The following is a 17,789-nucleotide window of genomic DNA, read 5'->3' as shown; positions in this document are numbered from 1 at the left end:
TTTTTATATATGATGATGCACATTCTTTTCTTCACCTTTGTCTCACATGTGTTGTTTTTTTTTTTCTTTCTTTCTTTCTTTATGCACATGTTTCTTGTATACAACTTGTTTCTGTTTCACACTTGATGTCTTGATGAATCTTGTTTAAGTGTTTCAGTTAAGATAGGTTGCAAGTCTACCATGCCGTGATCTTTCTTTTTGCAAAGTTTTTTAAGAGTTCGTTGTAGGGTTAGACTTATGTACTATTGTAAATTATGGGAGAGTTGTACTTCTCTCATAATTGTTATTTGTGGTTTTGTCATGGATTGCCAAAGGGGGAGATTGTTAGGGCATATTTTATTGTAATTGGCTAATCCTTTAACAAAATGCACTTTAGTTGTAATTGGATAGATCTAAGATGGGTTTAGTATTTCAAAAAACATGTTGTTCAAGTCAAGTATTAAAGACATGAAGATTGGTCCAAGAAATAAGTGGAGAAAAGCTGTTCATTAAGTTTTGATAGATAGCTCGATAGATGCTTGTTATCAAGACTTAATGTGAAACTCGATAGATAGCTTGATAGCAGCTCAATCTATCAAGAATTATGATTTCAGTATTTCCAGATCTGAAATTTGGCCTTGGCTTGTGTATTTGTTTAGGATTTCTTTTCTTACAATCCTACACATATATAAGGCTTATTTTTAAGAGCCGTCACACATGGATATAGAGACTAAGAGACTTATTTTTTCTGTGTGAAACTATTGCGTTTATACGCCATAGGGTTTTGTAATCAAGTGCTTCTAAATCTTCATTGTTGATAAAGTGAAGAACTTTGCAGCCAACAACATCTATTCAAGTTGCTGGAGTTAGTCACGTGCTAGGATCTGTGCAAAGGGTTAGTCACAAATTGGAAGTTTGTGCATCAAAGAAAAAAAAAGGCTACTACTAGATCAAGTCTAATTGGGTATTGGAACAAAGGTTCAACTGTAAGTTGATATTTCGGAATAGGCCAAGGTAGTTGGTAAGATTTCTTATACTTGTAACCGCTTGATTGTTAATTAGTAGATTCTTGAGAGTGGTGACCTTAAAATCACCCAGTGAAGTTTTTGCCTTGCAAGATTTTTTCCATTTGTCAATAAACCACCGTGTCTAATTTATTTTCTACTGCACTTAATATTTTTGGTGATTTGTTGGTGCCCTCACGATTTGCATGTAATTAAACTTAATTAATTAACTTGGATAATTAAATTAATTAATCGGGATCAAGCTATTTTAACCCACCACTTTATATTTAATGGTAGAAAATTGTAATAAGTGGTAAATTTAAAAAATTGCTAGTCCTAGACTCCTAGTCTTAAACTTTTTTTTTTTTTTTTTTAAGAAACAAACACATTCGCTAATCCTAACTCCTTTGCTTCTTTTATGCGTCTTAACTTCAATTTTAATAATCATAATGCTGAAAAAAGACTCATGATTACATTTTTCGTATTATAAAATCTCGAATTTTTCTTTTTGGTTACTTTGTCCATCCCTTAGAAAAGGTAAAATAACCATACTACAAACTCAACCGTACTAATTACTCCTTAGTACACACTCACTTATTTTTTCCTAAATTTACAAAAGCCATATATTTTACAACTCAAGGGAGTAGAACTTATAAAAAAAAAATGGAAAAAAAAAAAAGCCCCATGGTACAAAACTTTGTTTTTGATCAAACAACTTCAACTGCAGTACTGCAATGCAAGCCAGGCAAAGACTCTAGCAAATCAAAGGTTAGCATTGATGCCTTCGGCTTTGGCTGGCGGTATGAGAATGCCAAGGGCATTGTTGTTGGTTTTATTCTCTCACATGTACCAAGCCACTTAGCTTGCATGTATTTGTGCTTCCTCCATGGCCCCAAGTGCATTTTCTTCTCCTTCATGCATTTTTTGGCAGCCGAGCACAAAATCTTAATTAGGGCTCCTAATCTTTCTGATTTCCCGATGAATACTTCCGGTAGCCGGCTAATTAATTGGTTGTACTCTTCACTAGCTCTTGCCATCTCAAACTCTGCTCGAAAATTTAACTCAATTACCACTCTCACAACTCCTTTCTTAGGATTTGAGTTGTCCAAAACTTCCAAATAAGTGTGCTCCCCTGGAAAATTGCAAGACCAAATTTAGTCACTTATTTATTTAGCATAGCATATTAATAACATTGCAAAACATGTATTTGATATTTAAAAGACATGGATGTTTATGTCATTTCAAAATTTCAGCACAAAAAACTTATTATGTAGTTCGAGAATATACTCATTTCCTCTTATATATAAGTAAATTCCATAATGAGGGGAATTCACCCCTATGTGAATGTGAGAGAAGCAGTATATTCCTGAATTACCTTTAATAACTCAGTACACATAAGTAGTAGTATTTTTTTTTTTAAGAAAGCATCGGTAGTGGTATCTAATCTAAGCATTATAGTTTTGGCCCCACGTCATGGACCATATTGGAAACATAAGTAGTGATCAATTGGAACCAGTATTTGATAATTCAGAAGCAATGAATGAGTTCTTGAATTTCATTTAATGTTTACCTGATGGGATATCTGGTGAGCTCTTCCACTTGGACTTGCAAAGGGCACAATTGTAGCCAACATTTATAAGCCGGTTACATACTTCCCTTCTTAGGCAATTCCGGCAACTTTTGGCCACCGGTCTTGAACACAAACATTGATTATCTGCCGCACAAAATTCCCTTAGTGCCTCTTTTGTAGCTTGCCGGATTTTGGTCTCAATTGAACTAGTCCTATACAATGTTCCCTGCATAATACACAAAGATTTTTCATTATAAACCATTACAACCATATGTAATGAACTCTAATCTTATCACTTCACAATACATATATCTACAATCCATGCTAAAAGACCCTTCTTAATGTTTCAGACAAAGTTCCAAGATTCAAATCTCCCTTCTGGGCCCTCGAATTACAAAAATAAAAAGGTACAATCTACATATCATATATGAAATTTACCTGGAGGGTTTGTTCTTGTTCTTTCCAGAAAGCCTTATTCTCTTCAAAATTGTAAGAATTTTCATCATCTTCATCATCATAGTTGTCAGAGTTGGATGAATTTCCTGATAAATTCTGACCTTCTTCCATAAACCCAAAAACCATGTCTGCAAAACTTGCTTCTTCATCGGAAGATTGGACAAACTCGTCGGAGCTCCGGCGAGTGGGCCCCATTCTAGCCATTTCAAAGGCCATGGAATATTATGTAAGAATCACTCTGCACTAGTCCGAGAAAAGCACGTGCTTAAGTTGAATGATGGTCTTCACTCTTCACCTAAAATGGCACCTCAATTTATAGTGAGAGTTTTTGGGTCCTCATTTTGGGACCCACATGTCCTAGTTGGCAATACGAGATGCCGCGAACATAAATGTACATGTCTGATTAATGCTTACGTGGCAAGTCACTCTTGGGAGAGGATTAGGTTGTCTTCCGATGGCTGTGCAGATGATACAGCTAGTTCCACGTCAGCATGATCAATGATGTTTTAGGTTGGAAAGTATTCGGATAATACTCGAATATTTTATTTTTATGCATAACAATTTTTACTACTTCCACCTTTCCGGTCTCATCTTCTTTTTTTAATTTCCCAATAGTAATGATTACATTGATTAGATGATTCACAAATTGACGAGGTCTTATCCTAATCTTAGTGTGTGGGGACTAACTCAAATGAAGTGAGTAATTACTAATTTTAGAGGGTAATATTAAGTGTACACTAATTTCACAACATATTTTAGGTAATAAAGGTTATTAGTTTTAATTTGAGTCTATTATTGATAGAACTTTTTCACCGACTAAGAATATTTCACCTCTTATAATTTGTTGTAAAATTATTATTAAAATATTGTAAATGTGATATTTCTAGTAACCTTACTTTATTATTGTTAAGTGGCTGGAATGATTGGCATGAAGGACACGTGGCCTTATCAGTATATGTTAATGGCTTGGCTTATCCAATTGGAGGGGGGACCTACTAAGTGTCCAAATTAAATTGGTTTGGTAGCATATTCCATTCATAATGTCTTGTTCATAAAAAATAAAATAAAAAAGTTCATAAAAAATTCATGTCTTGTTCTATAATTATAATATTAGTGAGCATTGGGATAATTATTACGGGTAATTCCAAATTATGGGTATGTTTTCACTTCATAATGAGGACCAAAACACCCATTAATTAAAGCATATTTCACGTGGATTTGACCAATTCCTAGGTGCTTAACTCGCCAATGGTTTTGGGGTTAAGCTGTTTTGCGGCCACCGCTCTCCGAGTCACAAGCACAAACCGAACCAACCTAGAAGTTTCTTTCTTCGTTTTTGGGTTTTAACATTTCAAGTTTTATAATCTTTATTTCGTGTTTGTTTTAAATTATTGTTAAGAGATTTGCACCAAATAATCGTTTGATGCTTATCTAATGGCATGGATAACATGATAACTATCCCTCTTTTTTTTTTTTTTTTTTTTTTTTTTTTTTTTTTTTTTTTTTTTTTTTTTTTTTTTTAAATGACGTGTGAAAGCATACCCGTGTGAACTGTAAAGATCTTCAAATATAAGAGAGAGAGAGAGAGAGAGAGGTATGCAATAAGCATACATGTTTCTGTCACATCAAATCATTAATACCTAGAGTTTTTTTTTTTTTTTTTTTTTCCTTTTTTTTCCTTTTTTTTTTAGAGGAAAACCTAGAGTTTTAATATGTACATATTTTTGTAATATCCATTTATTAATACCTAGGCGTCATATGATAAAAATTTTGGGTATGTTAGGTACACTGAATATGGATTACAATAAGAATGGTAATCTTTGAGTACGTTTAGTACACTGAATAAGGATTACGATAAGAATTGTAATATTTATTACTAAGAATAAAATGTGTTGTAATATAATAACTAAATCTATTTATTGGTTTGGTTGTAAATTATAACATTAAAATGAAACTTAACATTTATTTTAAGAAATTTCTTACTCATACAATTATATATCCTTAAAAATTGTTATTTTTAAAATTAAGAGAGATATGCGTTATTTTTTATTTTTATAATTGTTAGATGTATATGGAAAGTTTGTTTATTTGGAAATATATTAAGTTTTGAAATTATTGCACTTATTAATGAATAGCTAATACAACATTTTAAAGAGGAATAGTTATTCCTCATTTTGAAGAATAGCTATTCATAAGGAATTATTATTCCTTATAATAAAGATATAATCAAACTAAATAATAACTAAACCATAAGAATAACTATTACATTACAGCGCCTATTACAGTCTACCAAACATGCCCTTTATTACAGGGAGTAAAATGTGTTGTAATTGAACAACTATATTTATTCATTAGTTTGGTTTTGAGTTGTAACATTAGAATAAAACTTATGATCTATTTTAAGAAATATCTCATTCATACAATTATTTTTCCTAGAAAATAATATATTTTAAATTTTAGAGAGATGAGTTATTTTTTGATGATTTTTTATTTCCATAATTGTTAGGTGGATATGGAAAGTTTATTTATTTGAAAATGTATTTGTAGGGACACGATTCTCAAACGGCCCAACAATGACGTTGGGCTCGCGCGTGATGGATCCCTCACAATAAAATTTGTAGAGAGTGGGCTTGAAAGGCTAGCGTTGGGTCACGGGGAGTTGGTTCAAGCCGGACGTTAGGTGAGCCGAGACAAGAAAAGGTTTTGGTCTGGATATTCAGGCCTAACATCCGTGTAACTTTGAGGGATTTGGCTCCTCGGATCATGTCTGAGGAGCACTAGTGTTTCTCTCCAGTTACCCGCCGATGGGTTTTCCATGGTGGAGCATCAATATTATCCGGGCATTCTCATTTCTGGAGTTTTTTCCTAGGAAGTGAGATGGGGGGCCTCTCCCTTATTAGTTTACCTTTCCTTTTATACTAGCCTACGTTTGTTGTCCCTCGTCCACGTGTAGGGTCGATCTTTCCAGGACAGTATCTGTCCCATCAATCTAATCCCGAAATTGTTGGAGATGATCAATAAAGCCTAAAAATCCGGCTCTGTTAGGTGCAGTGTCATATCAGTGAAGGGTATTAAGGACAATTGCCCCAAGATATTTTCTGATCTCTCAAGTTAGCTTGTAGGCCACTCTCATCCATGAGACTTCGGGCCTGCCGAGGACTAAGCTGTCCTCGGCTGTATCTTCGGGCCACGTTGGGCTTCCTATTTTTGAGCTTGGGCCCTGGCCTCCTTCAGTGTGGACCTGTAGACTCCCCATAAGCGAGCGGGCCGGGCCCATAAACTATTGGGCCCCACAATAGCCCCTCAAAACCCTTCTGTCCAACGTCTTGGTTGGACAGGTGGGTTTTGGTAATACCGAGCCTTTATTGCGGCTCATTTAATTCGGCCCTTGATCAACGTTGGCGACTCTTCACCTCCCCGAGGAATGCGCCGGTCTACAAGATGTTTCCCTCGGTTTACGCGTGATGCGCTTATACCGTTTGGTTATCCGTAGCACGCCTTTAATATCTTCCTTTTACGAGACCTCCCAAATCTAACGGTTACTGATAGCGTGGGGGAACGAAACGGATGCACATTTATTCGCAGATTTCCTTGGGGATCAGAACGTGTTACGTGCCCTTGTCTTACTCCCTTATATAAAGAGAGAAGACCAGAGGTGATTCTTTCATATCTGAATCCCTTAGGCCCTTCTCATAGTTCACTTCTTCCGTCTGGTTATTCCTTATCCAATAATACATCCACCATAGTAGTCGGCCATGAATAAATCCTCCCTTTTCCAGAAACGCCATGCCCTAACAAAACTTGAGATGGCTCGGTCGGGGCAAGGATGGCGGAGACTCAAGATTTGCCTCCCCCCTCTTTTAGCCAAAATCCGAAGTAGGGACTCGTCACACCCCACTTCCGGTGTGACTGAGTCGAAATCCTCCCTTGTCATCTCCATCCGCTCTCTCATGAGCATACCTAATATGGCTCCCCTTTTCCCTCTTTTGCTCCTTTTACTTTCTTTTCATTGCTTCCCTCTTCTTCTCCTCCTTCCTACTCATGTCCTCCATCTTCTTTTTCCCTTGCTTTCTTCAGCGACAAGAGTTTGCTGAAGTGCTTCCATGTGTTCCAATTCTTTTTCCTTCTCCATCTTCTCTATAAAAGGTTCTTATCCTGATATGAGCAGTACTGAGGCAGAGATTTCAGAGAGACTTTGAAGGCGATTTTAAAGGACACCTGGCGGTTTACTTATCTGTATTACGGATGTTATTACTGCTTCAACAGTTCATTTTTTTTGTATAGGCTTGCTTAAGCCCTTCCTTGTACGTTGTAATAATTTTTTATATTAATAAAAGTTACTGTTATTCTATTTCGCATGTTCTGTTTATATGTTCTAATAAATTTGCAAGTTCTGCTCGGCACAGTAGTATAGCATTTGAACCAATGACAACTAAGGCCAAAATACTTGCTAATAAAAAGACGCCATAATAACTTTAACAAAATTATTATTCGACATAACAATCCGACTAGTGAGGAACGAGACTTACCTTAAAATTAATCGCGATGGGGATTAAGTGCTTGATAAGGGGCAAGAAGTAATTATCCGAGGACATGTCACCCTTTCAATGAGCAATTTCTTTAGGCTAACGATCATTAGTTCGTTTCGCCATCTTCTTAACACACTGGCCTTAACCTTTTCCAGTATTTAAGCCGAGAAACTTCTCCATCTGAGTAGTTGGCTTCCCAATAGTCCTGAGTCCGAGGACTTCGCACAGCCTGGGTTTTGTTTAGGGCTTATACTTTTTCTTTTAGGCGCTGGGTTTCCCCATAGGCTTGAGTCCGAGGACCATGCAAGTCCTAGGTTCTGTCCAAGACCTATAAGATATCTTTTTTATGTTCCTGGTTTTCCTCTAGGCTTGAGTCCGAGGACCATGCAAGTCCCAGGTTCTGTCCAAGACTTATAAGATATCTTTTTTATGTTCCTGGTTTTCCTCTAGGCTTGAGTCCGAGGACCATGCAAGTCCTAGGTTCTGTCCAAGACTTATAAGATATCTTTTTCGTACTTGGTTTTCCCATAGGCTTGAGTCCGAGGACCATGCAAGTCCTAGGTTCTGTCCAAGACTTATAAGATATCTTTTTCGTACTTGGTTTTCCCATAGGCTTGAGTCCGAGGACCATGCAAGTCCTAGGTTCTGTCCAAGACTCTTTGAGTTCAGATTCTCCCTTTCATAAGGCATTTCCCAAAGCACTGAGCATGGGTTGTCCTCGGCCACGGCCATTGCTCGGCGTGGGCCACAGTACCTGGGCCCTCACGCAAAGCGGGCCTGGGCCGCAAATCCGCTTAGCCCATGAATTAAGAGATATTTCTGCAACCTCTGGCCACGCGGTACTCTCTGATGTCACAGTGACCGAGGTGCGCCTTTACGAGGCTCTTTAATCTTGTGGTTGCAGTTGATGTTGGAAGTTGAGCCAGAACTGTTTTGTCTGTAGCGTTCCTTGGGACGCCACATGAGTTGACTGCCATCACCTTGTCTTTTCAAATAAATGGGAGGGAGAGAAAGTCGCTTTATATATACACACAAATCCTTCAGTTTTCTCCCTTTCATAGCTTCCATATCCGGAGCTCTCCTCCCTTAGCATAACATGTTTAAGGCAAGGGCTGAGAAGAAAGAACTTTCTCCGCCGCAGATACGCCGTGCCTTCATGAGACTCAGAATAATACGGTATGGGCACAGGAAGCATAAGTTCAGGAGAGTACTCCATTTCGTCCGGGGGGGAAAGGTGTCTCTCCCTCTTTCAGTCAAAATCCGAAGCAGGTTCTGTCCATGCCAGAATTTTGGTGTGGCAGAAGAAAGGTTTTCCGCCATCAGCGCCTCTGCTTTACGGCAGGCGTATATTTAGAGAAAGGCCCTCAACATCCGACTCCCTGCACCTTTCCTCCAACGGTGTCAGGCTCAAGTTGGGTCTCTTTTGCTGTTTGAGTTGTGGGCATGTGAAAGCATTGAGGAAGAACAAGGTCTTGGGGCTGTAGCCAACCTCTCCTCTGACCTACTTCCTCAGCTTCATTTTATTCTCTTGTATCTTCCTTTCCTTTCGGTTATGTAATGAGCTTTGACGCAAACTGATTCCAGCTTTTCATTATACGCTGTACTATTTCTTTGTTCTAGTGATAATGGAAATTTCTTCACTTGTTTTGGATGCTGTTCCTTTGATTACACTACTCTGTGAGTGAGTGTGCCCCATGCGTGTGTTTCTTTCAGAATATTTAGATCAAAATAGCTTGAAACATAATTTAACTAACTCCAATTTATCAATACTACCAGGCATTATATCGATAATTCATAGTAAATCAAACTTGGGAAACTAACTGGGATAGCAGTTGAATATTCTGTGATAAGCGCATGAATACCGTCTAAGGCTGATAATCTCCAAATAATCCATCCGAGCAATCGACTGGGAAGTAGGGAACTCCGATGGTGCTTTTGTGTACTTAGTTTCCCCATAGGCTTGGGTCCGAGGACCATGCAAGGCCTTGGTTCTGTCCAAAACTGGTAGGATGTCTTGTTTGTACTTGGTTTCCCCATAGGCTTGGGTCCGAGGACCATGCAAGGCCTTGGTTCTGTCCAAAACTTGTAAGATTTCTTGTTTGTACTTGGTTTCCCCATAGACTTGGGTCCGAGGACCATGCAAGGCCTTGGTTCTGTCCAAAACTTGTAAGATGTCTTGTTTGTACTTGGTTTCCCCATAGGCTTGGGTCCGAGGACCATGCAAGGCCTTGGTTCTGTCCAAAACTTGTAAGATGTCTTGTTTGTACTTGGTTTCTCCATAGGCTTGGGTCCGAGGACCATGCAAGGCCTTGGTTCTGTCCAAAACTGGTAGGATGTCTTGTTTGTACTTGGTTTCCCCATAGGCTTGGGTCCGAGGACCATGCAAGGCCTTGGTTCTGTCCAAAACTTGTAAGATGTCTTGTTTGTACTTGGTTTCCCCACAGGCTTGGGTCCGAGGACCATGCAAGGCCTTGGTTCTGTCCAAAACTGGTAGGATGTCTTGTTTGTACTTGGTTTCCCCATAGGCTTGGGTCCGAGGACCATGCAAGGCCTTGGTTCTGTCCAAAACTTGTAAGATGTCTTGTTTGTACTTGGTTTCCCCATAGGCTTGGGTCCGAGGACCATGCAAGGCCTTGGTTCTGTCCAAAACTTGTAAGATGTCTTGTTTGTACTTGGTTTCCCCATAGGCTTGGGTCCGAGGACCATGCAAGGCCTTGGTTCTGTCCAAAACTTGTAAGATGTCTTGTTTGTACTTGGTTTCCCCATAGGCTTGGGTTCGAGGACCATGCAAGGCCTTGGTTCTGTCCAAAACTTGTAAGATTTCTTGTTTGTACTTGGTTTCCCCATAGGCTTGGGTCCGAGGACCATGCAAGGCCTTGGTTCTGTCCAAAACTGGTAGGATGTCTTGTTTGTACTTGGTTTCCCCATAGGCTTGGGTCCGAGGACCATGCAAGGCCTTGGTTCTGTCCAAAACTTGTAAGATGTCTTGTTTGTACTTGGTTTCCCCATAGGCTTGGGTCCGAGGACCATGCAAGGCCTTGGTTCTGTCCAAAACTTGTAAGATGTCTTGTTTGTACTTGGTTTCCCCATAGGCTTGGGTCCGAGGACCATGCAAGGCCTTGGTTCTGTCCAAAACTTGTAAGATTTCTTGTTTGTACTTGGTTTCCCCATAGGCTTGGGTCCGAGGACCATGCAAGGCCTTGGTTCTGTCCAAAACTTGTAAGATTTCTTGTTTGTACTTGGTTTCCCCATAGGCTTGGGTCCGAGGACCATGCAAGGCCTTGGTTCTGTCCAAAACTTGTAAGATGTCTTGTTTGTACTTGATTTCCCCATAGGCTTGGGTCCGAGGACCATGCAAGGCCTTGGTTCTGTCCAAAACTTGTAAGATGTCTTGTTTGTACTTGGTTTCCCCATAGGCTTGGGTCCGAGGACCATGCAAGGCCTTGGTTCTGTCCAAAACTTGTAAGATGTCTTGTTTGTACTTGGTTTCCCCATAGGCTTGGGTCCGAGGACCATGCAAGGCCTTGGTTCTGTCCAAAACTTGTAGGATTTCTTTTTAAGTAGTCTTTTCTCTATAGTTATTTATTTTTCGAAGGTTAGCCCCTGGGCCAGGGAGGGGAGAGTTGGCCTGAGGCCGGAAGCCCCTGGAGCTGCCCGCGCCGTTAGCGGTGCAAGGCGTAGCCCCTAACAGAAGTTTATGGCGGAGCAACAACCGCACGTCGCCGGAGATGAGGAAGACTCGTGAATCTCTGCTTGCTAGAGAGCTGACTTATGCGCCACTCGCGCCAACGCGCAAGCCTTCCCCACAGACGGCGCCAATTGTAGGGACACGATTCTCAAACGGCCCAACAATGACGTTCGGCTCACGCGTGATGGATCCCTCACAATAAAATTTGTAGAGAGTGGGCTTGAAAGGCTAGCGTTGGGTCACGGGGAGTTGGTTCAAGCCGGACGTTAGGTGAGCCGAGACAAGAAAAGGTTTTGGTCTGGATATTCAGGCCTAACATCCGTGTAACTTTGAGGGATTTGGCTCCTCGGATCATGTCCGAGGAGCACTAGTGTTTCTCTCCAGTTACCCGCCGATGGGTTTTCCATGGTGGAGCATCAATATTATCCGGGCATTCTCATTTCTGGAGTTTTTTCCTAGGAAGTGAGATGGGGGGCCTCTCCCTTATTAGTTTACCTTTCCTTTTATACTAGCCTACGTTTGTTGTTCCTCGTCCACGTGTAGGGTCGATCTTTCCAGGACAGTATCTGTCCCATCAATCTAATCCCGAAATTGTTGGAGATGATCAATAAAGCCTAAAAATCCGGCTCTGTTAGGTGTAGTGTCATATCAGTGAAGGGTATTAAGGACAATTGCCCCAAGATATTTTCTGATCTCTCAAGTTAGCTTGTAGGCCACTCTCATCCATGAGACTTCGGGCCTGCCGAGGACTAAGCTGTCCTCGGCTGTATCTTCGGGCCACGTTGGGCTTCCTATTTTTGAGCTTGGGCCCTGGCCTCCTTCAGTGTGGACCTGTAGACTCCCCATAAGCGAGCGGGCCTGGCCCATAAACTATTGGGCCCCACAGTATTAATATTAGAAATTATTATATCTATTAAAGAATAGCTATTACAATCCTTTTAGGGGAAATTATTGTGTACTCCCAGAGTACCATAAATCCGTACTCCCTCTTCTCATATGAATAGTTGGTTCCACTAATTAAATTCATTATAGAACCCACCATTTATATGAGAGGAAAAAGTACGCATTGATAGTACTCCGGGAGTACACAATAATTTCCCCTAAATGGGTTGTAATAGCTATTTTTTAGTAGATGTAATAATTTTTAAAATTAATACATTTCCAAATAAATAAACTTTTTATATCCACCTAACAATCATGGAAATAAAAAATCATCAAAAAATAACTTATCTCTCTAAAATTTAGAATATATTATTTTCTAAGAAAAATAATTGTATGAATGAGATATGTCCTAAAATAGATAATAGGTTTTATTCTAATGTTACAACTCATAATCAAACTAATGAATAGATTTAGTTGTTCAATTACAACACATTTTATTTTCGGTAATAAAGATTACCATTCCTGTTGTAATCCATATTCAGTGTACCAAACATACCTAATAATTTTCTCTCTTTTAGATAGAAATAGTTATTCATCATTTTAAAGAATATCTATTCATAAGGAATGGCTATTCCTTATAATAAAAATATAACCAAACTATTGAATAGTTAAACTATAGGAATAACTGTTACATTACAGTGTTTATTTTAGTCTACCAAATGTGCCCTTATTGTTATTTTTGTATTTGTATCTACAATTATCTTAAGAGTTAAGACATTTAAAACTTTTTAAAATTTTTTTTATTTTATACAAGATAGAATTTCTACTCTAGTCTAATCTAAGTGAATATGTGTGTGAAACTTCCTCTTGGAGACTTGAACTCCGGCCCTTTCCCCCCACACTTCACAAGCACTTATATTTGTGGAGTGACCACCGCACCAAAAGTGCGCAGTGGTTAAGACATTTAAAACTTAGATGGTACATTTCATGTCGATTACAAGTTATAATTCGGTCAAGATATATATATTTAAAAGAAGTCACAATTAACAATATAAAATCTTAAGTTCAAGATCGTGTTACACTATGTAAATTTTTGTTACTTACACGTTTCTCTTTGTAATAAAATTGAATGAAAATTTTTTGTACTAATATGATTTTTTTTTTTTTTAGGGGAATCAATATGATCCATAATATTTGTACTAATAAGTTTTTTTTTTTTAGGGGAATCAATATGGCCATAACCATATATTTTGTACATAATTTTGTGGTTTACACATTTTAATAAATGATATCTAATTATCTTGTTATTTTGCAAGCAACTAAGAAGGTATAAGAAGACAATATAATTCAATGATAAATTTGTCAAAATGAAATCAAATAACATAATGTAATATTGATAGAAGTTACAAACTTACAACAGATATAACTTGAATCTAACTCCAAATTTATTGTGTGTATCAATTGTTAATCCCTATTTGAATCACCATCCTTCTATTTTAGCCATATAAAGAGCTTTGCCAATATAATGGCATAAATGAGCTTTGTATTTTGTTTTAGCATTGAAATTAACGAAAAAAAAAATTGGCAAAAATATAATAAGAAAATAAGCAAAGGTGTAGAAGGAGAGTAAATAGAAGTAATGAATTAATACAATTTGACCTAACAACCCACGTCCATATGAGAAAACCAAAGTCGCTACATCTTTGATATTATAAACTTTTTGTTTCAATGACCCTAAATATAAGAGCTAACCCACTAATAGCATGAGTCTGCAATATACTTGGGCCATTGCATCTTCAACACAACCTATAATATTTTTAACACTGGTACTCCTTTAAACTCAAAATAGAAGTTTTGAAGACGCTTGAAGTGTGGAATATGCGCTTGTGAAGATGCCTTAAAGATAACTATGAATAACTAACTAGATGGAATGTATATTGGGTCGGGCACAATTTGGAATGAATAGTGCAAAACGATGCTAGTGACAATAGACAACGATGATGAATGAATGTTAGAATATAGCTACAGCCTACAAAGTCCTGAGAATGGCTAAACCTGTGACCAAATAGTGGTTGCTAAGGCCAAAGGACAACTAGATTGATGGCACGAGGAATATTAGTGAAGGACAATGTCGTGATGAAACAAGTGAGTGAGCTGGTCGATTTCACATAAATTGAACCCTAAAAGAATGAGTGATGGTCTAATTTGTGGGACTTTTGAGCTTGAAATAGGAAAATGGATCTCAAAATTTAAATCTATGTGAATAACAAAGTAGGAAAGTGCCTTACTCAAAGAAAAATAAAGGCCCAAATCGGTCGGTCAATGATAGTAAGCACAGGTCAACAATTAATGGTCAAGAGGTCAATGCCGATCAACAATGATCGGTGACTATCAATGACAGCTGGCAATAGTCAACGATGGCAAGGGTTTGACGTGGCCAGTTGAGGAGATGGCATGTGTCGAAATACTAGAGATGAGGTGGTAATAAATGACGTTTTGTTGATATTGCACTAAAATTGATGTGGTATGCTTTAGAGTTTACATGTGGCAGAGAACTAGGGCTAGCGTGGCATATGTGAAGGTTAGGCACGTGTACGCGTGTTGTGCATGTCAACACATGAGTAGAGTCCAACTCGGCAGTTGGCACATGAAGGCACGTGTGAAGCCATGAGCGTATGGCCAGAAATTTGGGCAGCATGTGGGGGAGTGTGTAGTGTTATATAAGCGGTGATTCAAGAGCAATCAAAAAACTCTTTGATCGATAGCAAAATAGAGGCTTTAAAGGCTAAAATATGAGGAAAACAAATCTGAAAAAGTGTCAAGACAGAGGTTGACAATGACAAATTTGAACAATGGTTGGTACTAGTACTGAGCCGAATGATGATTTGTGGTGACTGAGTCGAGTGGTGGTCGATAATGGACTTCTATAACCTTAGTGAAGACGAAACAAAAAATTGACTTACATACAATGTTTAAAATAAAAAAAAAATAAAATAAAATAAAAAATAAAAAAAATAAAAAGATATGTAAAGAAGGAGAGAAAGTAGAAGTAAGGAATTAATGTGATTTGGCTTGGTAGTCTTAAGTGTCTAACTCTTCTACAGAAAGCCTAAATTCGTTACATTTTTTATATTTAGAACTATATGTTTAAATGGACCCTAAATTGGTATATATAAAAACTTTCATTCTACTAAGTTCTAACATTTCCCATCCAAAAAAAGAATGTACTACCACGCAGTGAACGCGCCTATGATACACTTGACCTCGTGAACTATAATATCTTTTAACACAATTCACAAATATTTTTAACAAACCCAAGGGTCCAAATGAATAGCAGCCATCAAATCCCACATTTTAAGCATGTTATGTTAGAATCTTGTGAATATATAAATATCTAGGATACACAGACATTTTATTTGGGATATCGTACCCGTGTTATATCTATGTCCTACTTGTGTCATAACGATATCCTATCTGCTGTATTATGTTATAATTTTTTAAAAATTGTTCATGTCGCCATATTATACCCATATCAGTACCAGTGTCTGTGTCTATGTTCGTACAATTATTTAAATCCGCTTTTGGGTTAATGTGCACAAAAATTATCTAATATTTTCACTCTGAACCTCTTTAAAAACAGAAAAATAAAGGATTTCAGTTCTTTTTCGGTAGATGAAGTAATTTCTAACTCAACAACTTCGCTATTAATACTAATAGTAACAATTCATCGTTTATGAGATAAATATAAAGGATAGCAAATAAGTTGTCCAGTCACCATGCACCTACAGTTACAGATTACGCAGGAGTAGAGACCTGAATTGACCACCTTCAAAAATCAGTGCCAGTAATAATATTTTGATCCCCCAACTTCACCTCGTTTTGATGTTGATGGCCTTCCTGCAGAAAATGAGAGACCCAAAAGAGAATGAATAGATGCTTGACTGCTGTTGAAAAGGGCCTCTTATATTGAATGTGACCATATTCCATATATTTCGTTTAGGAAAATTATGTTTTCACATTCATTATTCATGTACACTCTACATCATAGAGTAAACAAATGTGTACAATATTACGTAAACATATAATCGTCCTATCGTTAGGCTTGTAGGTAAGTCATGATTGTGATTCTTATTGAAGTTAGGCTTCCTGTGTTGTTCTTAAGGCATATTCGCATATATCACCTGTACAAAGATAGATATTCAAGTATGGCATGCAGCATTTGCAAGAATACATGAATGAAGCTAGATTCATAGCCTGGGAAAGCTTATGATCGAACTTGTTATTGGTAAAATGTCACATTCTTTCACCATAAAAAGGTCTGTGAAGTTGTTATATTCTTTATGTTGTCTCCATTTGAAAGTTCGTAGCTTGAAGTACAGCCCAATTGACCCCAAAAAAATAATTTTCTTTGATACAAAACTTATCTGCATTAATTTTAAAATAGAGCTTCCTCTTTCATGTTGCGTAAAGTGGGTGTATATAATTTCCACCCAGCTTGTGGAAAATGATATTTGATCTAGATCAACACAACTTGACAATTGACATAACCATTTTCTACTTCTAGATATACATGAAATAAAATAAATCCCTTGTTCATTGCAGCACACAATGTTATTATGATGTATTAGACTTACAGTACTGAAACAAAACATATTAATCTATCTTTATTTTTAAGAAAAGGATTGACATGAGAGATACATAATTTATGAATACTGTTACAAAAGCTGAGTATAGATTATTGTAAATAAGCTTTTCTAATTAACCAAGCAGGTAGACTATAGGTAGCCGAAATTAAACTCTTTAATTATTGGACCTCAACAGCATAAAGTACAATTTCCACATTAATAAAAAGAAATTTCCTGGACTTTTGAGCCTTGCTAAAGGACACTTTGACAACTAGCAGTATAAAAAAGATCTCCATAAAAGTAAAAAAAAGAAAGAAAGAAAGATATACTAATACAATCAGAGTGCAAACATGGATTGGGATATTTGTTATAAAATTTTGATGACAAGGAATCCCATGAAAAGAAAACCTTAATAAATTACAAAATTGTTTCCACCATATCTTAAGCTGATATAGTTGAAAGATTAGAATTCATTTGTCTTTTCCCTTTTGTTCCCTTTTTACCAATTTCTACTCTTTTCCAGAGATACATTTGGAAGATCATGATTACCTCACCCTTTGCCTATATTAAATTAGCAAGAAATGTGGGGGATTACCAGCCAACAAATAGATGACACAAACCACATGGCATCTTCGACTTTGAAATCAGTAATAAGTGAATCCATAATGCTGAGTGTGAATCACGATGAGCTCTAAAAAACTAGATAAAACCTGTACTGATCATAAAGATAAGAACAGATTTATATTGTTCACAAATAGTTAAAGCGCAAATAAAGTATCAAACACGTCGCTATATGATAACTGTGTTTATATGTACACTCCCATGTTTTCCACACAAAAGTTGCATTTTTTGAAAAGATCTATACAAGTTTTAAGCCTAGCTCCACCAACTTTTGCAGAAAACCAGCAACTTGATGATTCTTAATTGAATATGTATAGAGGAGACACGGAAGGACACAGCTCTATATAATTTAACCTACGCTAATAAAAACTTTAGTTTGTGGATATGAAATCATTAAAAAGCATAAATCACTTACAATAGGTGAGCTTTTCAATC

The 17,789-nt window shown here is 37.4% G+C and overlaps 1 protein-coding gene across 1 annotated transcript; it reads right to left on the bottom strand.

Annotated features, from left to right (window-relative positions):
* Positions 1 to 1,436: 1,436 nt before the first annotated feature.
* Positions 1,437 to 3,308, bottom strand: LOC126695551 (uncharacterized). The gene is made up of 3 exons (XM_050392356.1): positions 2,992 to 3,308; positions 2,554 to 2,779; positions 1,437 to 2,115 (listed from the first exon to the last, which is right to left on the bottom strand). Exons 1-3 carry the CDS (start codon positions 3,223 to 3,225, stop codon positions 1,691 to 1,693), a joined length of 885 nt encoding a protein of 294 aa, XP_050248313.1. The 5' UTR covers positions 3,226 to 3,308; the 3' UTR covers positions 1,437 to 1,690.
* Positions 3,309 to 17,789: the final 14,481 nt, after the last annotated feature.

Source organism: Quercus robur, chromosome 8 (assembly GCF_932294415.1).
Source record: "Quercus robur chromosome 8, dhQueRobu3.1, whole genome shotgun sequence".
In the NCBI taxonomy this organism is placed as follows: domain Eukaryota; kingdom Viridiplantae; phylum Streptophyta; class Magnoliopsida; order Fagales; family Fagaceae; genus Quercus; species Quercus robur.
Note: the sequence above shows the minus strand (reverse complement) of the source record. Positions and strands in the feature narration are given on the sequence as shown.

Coding starts and splice junctions, on each gene's coding strand:
- LOC126695551 (XM_050392356.1), bottom strand. CDS start 3,225: ATGGCCTTTGAAATGGCTAGAATGGGGCCCACTCGCCGGAGCTCCGAC. Junction 2,780..2,991: donor AACAAGAACAAACCCTCCAG/GTAAATTTCATA, acceptor TGTATTATGCAG/GGAACATTGTATAGGACTAG. Junction 2,116..2,553: donor CTCACCAGATATCCCATCAG/GTAAACATTAAA, acceptor GCAATTTTCCAG/GGGAGCACACTTATTTGGAA.